General features: G+C 37.7%; 1 protein-coding gene across 1 annotated transcript; it reads left to right on the top strand.

Annotated features, from left to right (window-relative positions):
* Nucleotides 1-3838: 3838 nt before the first annotated feature.
* On the top strand, nt 3839-8176 carry foxa2 (forkhead box A2). Its single transcript, XM_061895563.1, has 2 exons — nt 3839-4181; nt 6509-8176. Exons 1-2 carry the CDS (start codon nt 4110-4112, stop codon nt 7754-7756), a joined length of 1320 nt encoding a protein of 439 aa, XP_061751547.1. The 5' UTR covers nt 3839-4109; the 3' UTR covers nt 7757-8176.
* Nucleotides 8177-9300: the final 1124 nt, after the last annotated feature.

Genomic DNA, 9300 nt, shown 5'->3' on the forward strand with positions numbered 1-9300 from the left:
AGGAAGGGCATCCAATGTAAAATCTATATAGACAAAATCATTAATGCAGTTGACTTGCTGCGACGAGCCCTGAGAGGGAAAAACTAAAAGTGAAAAAAAGATCATGAATTCTATTCAGTAAAACAAAATACAAAAAATAAGGGAGGTAAAGAAAACATAACATTGCACGATATACTCTATAAATTAATACAGGATATGACAAGACAATGCCTTAATTCCTGGGTGTCAAACTTGTTTTTATTAAAGGCCATTACCACAATTATGGCTGCCCTAAGAGTAACAGTGAATATATATAAACTTGTTTCACAATTTGTAAGGGCACATTTTTTGATATTTACATTTTTACTGAGGGATAACATGATATGAAATCATAGGTCAAAGTGACAAGCAGATATTTATCTTTGACAACTAAAAATACTTGGAACTTCTTGTTACATAATCAGATAATAATACACAAGTGTAGAACATAGGCGAAGTGTGAAGTACATTTTCTGTAAAAATATAATGTACAGATACATTTAGCCAGAAAGAGCTTTCTTATTAATGCCACACAAAATAATGTGTCAGATCACATCAAATAATGTGAACGGCCACATTAAATATCGTGGCCAGCCTTAATTAAAACGTCAATTAGACTATTTTTCCATCACAATGGGTAATTAAAACCTCTGCATTCTTTTCTGTCCAAAAATGAGGAAGATGCAAACAGTCTTCTATAAAAAAAAAAAGTTTTGTACTTTTTTTAATCAAGTTTGGGACTCATTGTATATTTATTAAATTGCATGTTAATTATAGTCATAGATAAAAAATAACACTACTTATCCCAACGACTATTTTTCTATAATTGGAGTTCAACACTTAAAAAAAAAAAAAAAAAAGTATCATTAGCTCCGACTTCAGAAGTAGAATTAGAACTAAAATAGATGTATATTCAATAAAAATAAAGAAAGACAAAATTTATGAAGAAATACTTAAAATAAGCAAAAACGTATAACGTGGCAAATTAAGTGAAGCATGTACTACAATAAAAATGTATACTGTATCATGTTCTTATAATCAATCACCTGATTCTGAAGTTTTGTTTAACTCATATAACCCCCCAACCCCCCAATTTAAAACAATGTGTTCTGCAATCACGCTAAGTTCCTTATTAAATAATTGTTTCTGCATTGATACCAAGTATAAGTGTAAGGCGGCCACGCAGTTCCAAACACTAATGTCCAGTTGACCTGGGGCCTTGCATCCATCAGGCTGGATGTTATCAGCTGTGTGCACCAACCGCATCAGACCATTAGGGCCCATGACAGCATGTGTGTTATGGTGCTCAGAAAGGAACTCAGCTGCGCTATTGTGTGTATGCAATAAAGCGAATACTAACGCCAATGCTAAACGTGACAAACACACAAAAACTGTTTGCGGATTTTATTTTCACCAAAATCCAAAATGTGACCTTCACCCATGTGAGGAGACTCTGCAGGTTGATGATTAATGGAATTAGCAACATGCTGCATTCAGGAACACAGTGTCAGCCAGGTCAAGGACCATTTTGGGCTTGGACTTCCCTCATTTGGTATATAGTTTATTTAAAAGATTTCCAAAGATATTTTCTTTTTGTACAAATAAAATGTGCCAAATTACTCATATGTAAAATGTTTTCTTGATTTTGTTCAGAAACTAAAATAGAAATACATGAAAGCTAAAAAAAACAAAAAAAAACACACACCTTCTAGGTAGTTCTAGCATTGCAGCACATGCACGGTGCAATCCCCGATTCTCAAACACTGACAGCTTCTTTTTTTCTCATGATCTCATTTCCAAGTTAAGCAGAGTCTGTTGGTCCCTCGTCAACAAGTCAGGTTTACTCGCCTATACTAATGGGGCTCTATACTGATAGTTATGCTCCTGCGTAAATATGCAGTCAAATAGATGTACAACTAGTGACGCGTGGCCTCACCTTCGTGTTTGTGTCATACAAATATACAGTACAAGCTGCAAGAAGGGAGGCTGCACGCCCCATTTCACTACTAAAACGCATCTGCTAAAGAGAAATCAGTGCATTAGTTTGGGCGTGTGCAGTCAGCACGGATGCATATATTTTATATGTATTTACTAACTAAATACCAAACAAAATCCCGTTTTTTTTAATGTACAAAAAAAAACATTTGCTTAAAAGCACGCCTTGCACAAACACGATTCATTGGCCGACAGAGGGCGCGCTCACGCAGTTAATACTAATTACAAAACACTTGATCTCGCCATTAGAAAATTAAGATTAAATAAAACCATTCATCATATTTTGGATGACAGACTTTCAATATTAAGTCTTAACAAATATTATACCAAAGTGCAATTCTACAGCATAATAATCTAAAAACATAATTCTTAATTATAAACAAATTACTTTTATAACACTTTTTTGTTATGACAGGCATAAAAACAATATAAAGAAACTAAAATAGATTTAAAAAAAATAACAAGTAAAAAAATAACTGCTAAAATTTCTATTTTCTGCTGGATCTTCTCTCTATTTTATACTGCAGCTGTTACATATACTGTAATATTGTACATGGTAATTGTTATATATTGTATAAATTATATAAAAATATAATATATCAGTATATATCTTATACTGTATATATAATATACAAATATTACACATATGTTATATTTTATATTGCTACTACAGTCCTTTTTTAGTCTACTTTATACCTGCATTATCCTTTCCATCCCTACACTTTCCATCTTTTGTAACTATGGAACAATTTCCCTTGTGGAGCATTAATTTTTGTTTAAGTCTAAGTCTAAGTCTAAAACAAGAAAATCTCACTTCTTGAATGCAGTTTTTAAAGAAAAGTGCTTCCAATGGTCCACTTGATATTTATTCTTCATATTTCTTATATTAAATACGTTAGAGATTTGTTTACATTGTAATGCCATTTTTGACATTAATATTACACTATTTTGGTTACTCCAGAAATATAAAAAACACTGCAAACAAACTACACCATTGATATAAAACAACACAAAGTAAAAAATCAGCTACTATACGACAAGAAAATATCACTTTTGTAATGTACCTTTTGAAGGAATAATGCTCTCAAGAACATTAGTCAACATATTCATTGTTCATACTTATATTGTTTTCATTCTAATGCATTGTCTAACATCCCTTTTGTGGACACAAAAACATTACGAACAAACTATAACATAGATATAAGACAACTAAAAAAGAACACCTTATTTTCTGAATGCCGTTTTGAAGGAGGAGTGATTTCAGCAACAATAGTCCACATTATAATTAAATATTTGTTATTCATACGTGTTATATATAATTATTTGACAATTGATTTTCAATTTTAATGCATTTTTCCACTTTTTTTTTTTTTACATTATTCCAGACACATAAAAACACTAACTATATGTAAAACAAACACAAAGTACACAAATCAGCTGCTAAAACAAGAATTTCAATGCAAAGTTCAAGGAAGAGGGCTTCCAGTAACACAAGTCAACATTATAATTCAATGTTTATTATTTATATTTACTGTTTTGGATAGAATTGAGCGTTGTTTAACATTGAGATAAGTTAAGATAATACACAGTGGCTCAGTTCAGACGTGCAGAACAATAATAAGCACAGAATGGAAAGCGCCCCATGCAAGATATGGAATACATAAAGGTGTTCTTTTCAAAGTGCCTGCAGGTGTACAATTGGGGTGGATGCACGGGGAGGGCTTGGTGGGGAGGGTGTTGGTGGTGCTGGAGGGGGGTGAAGTTTGAGGAGGCTCACGCCTAGGTGCGAGGAGATTATTCAAATAGGGCCTAAGGCGTACAAATGGGGATTGGAGGCTTGGCTGGCGCACACTGCTATATCACTGCGTCAACTGGCTGCAGGCAGCGTCATTTCCAACCGCGCTCGCACTGCTGACGTATTGCGCGGCTGCCTCTCCTTTTGTGCGCCACTTGGACTTGGAGGCACAAGGCAGCCACATCAGCGGCACATGCACCGGTGGTCCCCCAGTCGGCGGCGATATATCCCACAGACAGCACTTCTGGCTGCTTTTCCGTTCTCTTTCCTGTGCTGGGAGACGCTTGGTTGAAAGTCCTCCATGATGCTCGGAGCAGTTAAAATGGAAGGACACGAGCACACCGACTGGAGCACCTATTATGGCGAGCCTGAGGTGGGTACCTTAAATATATATTTCCCCCCTCTTGTCGAATGCCGATCCCATTTTATACAACTCAGTATTAGCCCTGAGATAATATTAACTTTGTGATCAAATATTGACTTGAGGCGCCTCCAAATCCTCCCCCATCTCCACGCCGCGCGCTATCCTCACAAAGTTGCTTGACATGTAGAGGAGGAGGAGGAGGAGGGGGCCAACTTTTCACTTGGATTATAATTTTAGTCTATATACCTATCTTCAGCAAATCACACTAGTTTTTTTCCTCTCTCATGTTTTCACTCGACAAACAGCAGACATGTTTGATTTGGGGGAGCTGATTGGTTCAAATATTTGGGATGCGCTCTTGTGTGCGCGTGTGTGCGCGCGCTCTTCTGGCGGCAATGTAGGCATTAAATTGGACTTTTACAACAACCTGCATTCATATGAGCTTTCTGAACAATACACCATAACATGTTTTAACGCATGTTTAATACTAGTGACAGAACATAATTGCAATATCATTACACTAATGCCACCAATTAATTATTGTATAAGTGCACCATTTAATACCGCATTGACACAAAATGCATTGTAATAGTATCAGTGCACTAATACCACTGTAGTGCACTATTTAATAAATACACAATATGCATTTTAATAGTATCAGAGCGGTAATATCACTGTTTAAAATATTAAACGTGATATGTGTGTACTGATACGCAGACGCATCTTGCTTAGTATGTCAGTGCACTCACTGTGCACTATCTATAACAGCATGTAATTTAACAGTGCACTATTTAAATATGCACTAACTGCATGTACATGCGTTTTACAAATGTCCACTTTATGTGATACACCGCTGTTTAGTTTAATTTAATACCACAAACACAACATACATTCTAAAATTAATGCCCAAATACCACTATGCACTATTTAATACAAATATGCAATTTAGGAGTAATATGCACTAACCTAACACACATTTTAAGCGTACTAAAGGTGATGCCACTGTTTAGTAGTATGCACTATTCAATACCACTGCAGTGCACTAAACCACTGACAAAATATGTATTTTGTCAGTTCACCTACGATGTTTAATATAAGTGCACAATATAGGTTTTATATAAAAGTATCACTGCACCATTTAATAACATTGAACGCGCATATGTTAGCATTACTGCAGTATTTAAGGTCACTGTTAGCAATACATGCGCATTACACTGTTATCAATGCACTAAAACACTATTTATTGGTAGTATCAGTGCACTATAACACTGTATTATCAGTACACCATTTTTAAACAATCATTTAAGAGCAATAATTACTGCATGCATTACACCACAGTTTAATAACATTGTACATTAACACTGTTTATTGTTATCAGCGCACAACAAAACTTTGTTTATCAGTGCACTATTTAACATCATTGTTTAATAGTGTAGTATCAGTACACTATAACATTGCAGTGTATCGTGCACTGATACTCTATTAAACAGGTGGTACAGTGCACTGACGAATAAACAATGAGATTACATTTTACAGTAATACTATTTAATATAATTGTTTAATAGTAGTATCAGTACACAATGACATTGTTGTAGTAGTATCAGTACACTATAACATTGCAGTGTATCGTGCACTGATACTCTATTAAACAGGTGGTACAGTGCACTGACTAATAAACAATGAGATTACATTTTACAGTAATACTATTTAATATAATTGTTTAATAGTAGCATCAGTACACAATGGCATTGTAGTAGTAGTATCAGTACACTATAACATTGTAGTACATGGTGCACTGACACTCTATCAAACAATGATACTAAATAGTATTAGTGCAATTTTTTTTGTTTATTAGTAACAGTGTATTGTAACACTATAGCAAGTGACCTATAGTCAATATTATCTAATTAGTGCACTATAGCACTGTTTAATATTAGTGCACTGTGTGTGCCTGTATCAGTGCACTATATTTTCTATTAGAAAAAAACACTGCACTATTAGTAGGATTGAATTGATTAACGTGGACCCCGACTTAAACAAGTTGAAAAACTTATTCGGGTGTTACCATTTAGTGGTCAATTGTACGGAATATGTACTGAACTGTGCAATCTACTAATAAAAGTATCAATCAATCAATCAATCAATCAATCAATCAATCAAAAGTTTAATAGTAGTTATCAGTACACTAAGTTGCGTTCAAGTAATAATATCCTAGTGCACTGCTTAATAGCAATAGCAAAACATGGATATAACTACAGCACGACAGGAGTTGCATTGTTTATTGTACTTAAAATAGTTTTTGTTACTAAATGACATTTTCCATTGCTCATCCACAGTGTTACACCTCCGTTGGCAACATGAACGGCGGCCTGGGCCTCAACACAATGAACACTTACATGAGCATGTCCGGCATGAGCACCTCCGCCAACATGTCCGCCAACTCCATGAACATGTCCTACGTCAACACCGCTATGAGTCCCTCCATGACCGGCATGTCGCCGAGCACAGGCGCCATGAACGGCATGGGCGCGGGCATGACGGCCATGAGCGCGGCCCTCAGCCCCAGCATGAGCCCCATGACCGGGCAGCCGGCCTCCATGAACGCGCTGACGTCGTACACCAACATGAACGCCATGAGTCCCATCTACGGACAGTCCAACATTAACCGATCCAGAGACCCGAAGACGTACCGTAGGAGCTACACGCACGCCAAGCCTCCGTACTCCTACATCTCTCTCATCACCATGGCCATCCAGCAGTCCCCCAGTAAGATGCTCACCCTGGCCGAGATCTACCAGTGGATAATGGACCTCTTCCCCTTCTACCGGCAGAACCAGCAGCGCTGGCAGAACTCCATCCGCCATTCCTTGTCGTTCAACGACTGCTTCCTCAAGGTGCCCAGGTCGCCGGATAAACCCGGGAAGGGCTCGTTTTGGACTCTCCACCCGGACTCGGGGAACATGTTCGAGAACGGCTGCTACCTGCGGAGACAGAAACGCTTCAAGTGCGACAAGAAAATGCCCGGGAAGGATTCCGGGCGGAAGGCGGGAGACGGTTCGTCCCACAGCAGCTCGGAAAGCTGCAACGGAAACGAGTCGCCGCACTCGAACTCGTCTTCCGTGGAGCACAAAAGGTCCATGTCGGACATGAAGGCCGGACACGAGGCGCTGAGTCCGGAGCACGCGGCCGCCGCCGCCGCTGCTGCTGCCGCCGCCGCCGCCGCAGCAGCAGCGGCAGCCGCCGCGGCCTCCGCCTCCTCCCCGCAGGGTCAGCACCTCCTGGCCCAGCATCACTCGGTGCTGACCCACGACCCTCACATGAAGCCGGAGCACCACTACTCCTTCAACCACCCTTTCTCCATCAACAACCTCATGTCCTCGGAGCAGCAGCACCACCACCACCATCACCACAAAATGGACCTAAAGACATACGAGCAGGTGATGCACTACTCGGGCTACGGCTCCCCCATGACCGGGGCCCTCTCCATGGGCTCCATGGCGGGGAAGGCCGGGCTGGACACCTCCATACCGGACTCCTCTTACTACCAGGGCGTCTACTCCCGGCCCATCATGAACTCCTCATAAAAATGACTTTTATCTGTACATTTGTAAAAAAAAAAAAGAAAAAAAAAAAAAGAAAAAAAAAAGAAAAAGAAAAGAAAAGAAAAAATATGCAATATAGAATTTGTGAACAATATGTATTTCACATATTTTGGACGTTTCTCATCGTTTTAGTTAGCCTGATTATTTCCCACAGGATATTGTTGAAAACGTGTCTGCAGCATGCAGGAATGGACTCCAAAGAAAATGAGCTGTAAAAAAAAAAAAGAACTTCTGCATAACTGAATTTAAAAATACACCAACAAAAAAAAAACAACAACAAAAAAACACCACATGGATTTCTTCAATCATTTGTGTAATTCCTATTTATGGCTTGTATATGTGTATTCTTGTAGTGACAAGAGCAGAATCTATATTAAAGTGTTATCGGTCATGTTTTCTCAAGATGATGATTCGCTGTGAAATTATTACATAATGCACACGTCTTCTTAAAATGGCTATACATTCTCACAATAATAATAATAATAATAATAATAATAATAATTATGCAGCTGAGATAGGCTCCAGCACCCCCGCAACTCCGACAAGCGGTATTAAATGGATGGATGGATAATAATAGTAACAAGAATGATAATATTAATAATAGTAATGACATTTTTTGTTATTATTAGTATTGTAAAAAAAGGATCCACCGGTATGCAAAATTAAATAAATCTAAATCAATAACACACACTTTAGAGTATAGTTAAAAGAAGCTACATTATAAGCTGTCATTAATTGCGTACATATTTTTAAAATAATGCACATTTTGTAAGGGTTATATTGCAGTTTAAATTCAATCTACATGACTTAGTGCCAGGATTCATAATGCACACACTATAATAATGAATTATGCTAATATTACATATAAACACATGAACATTTTTTTTGAAAAGCAGATTAATATTTTAGTATTGCTAATTGAATGAAATTATCCAGCAAGTCCAAAATACACTCATATTATAAAAAAAATACATTTTTCTCATAGAGTGCCATTTTTTTTATTTACACAATGAGCGTTTAACATAAAAATTGCAATAATATCAATATAATTATTGTGGGTTTACTCATCTTGAGTGTTTTGCCCATAACCAAAATATACATTGATAATAATAAGAAGAATAATTGCTCATTCAAAACATCTATATTTCAATGTCATATATCTATATGTTTCAGATAAATAATAATTTAATTGAAAACATTGCATCAACCAATTGCAGCTGCAGGCTTCTTAGACGCCATGCACATGCGCATGAGAATGCAACGAGATGAAAACTTTCAGTTATTTGGATCGTGCATGTTCGGTGAAGCCTCCCGTGCAGGAGAACAGTCGGGGAAAAAGGCTGCCATGAGTGCGGGGATGTGCTGCTCTAACTTCTCCATCTGGGCCTCCATTGTCTCCTCCTGTCTAAGTTGCAAAGTGGTGGGACCCTCCCATCTTGTTAGATAAGACAGTTGAATTAACCGCACCCACAGAGTCTCCACAACAAGCACACCTCCCTCGTGGCGAGCCTATATCACCATAGCCG

This window comes from Nerophis ophidion, linkage group LG03 (assembly GCF_033978795.1).
Source record: "Nerophis ophidion isolate RoL-2023_Sa linkage group LG03, RoL_Noph_v1.0, whole genome shotgun sequence".
In the NCBI taxonomy this organism is placed as follows: Eukaryota; Metazoa; Chordata; class Actinopteri; order Syngnathiformes; family Syngnathidae; genus Nerophis; species Nerophis ophidion.

Bases quoted from the DNA above. Each gene is read 5' to 3' on its own strand.
- foxa2 (XM_061895563.1), top strand. From the start codon at position 4,110: ATGATGCTCGGAGCAGTTAAAATGGAAGGACACGAGCACACCGACTGG. The intron at 4,182-6,508 runs GTGGGTACCTTA...GCTCATCCACAG, and splicing joins CCTATTATGGCGAGCCTGAG to TGTTACACCTCCGTTGGCAA.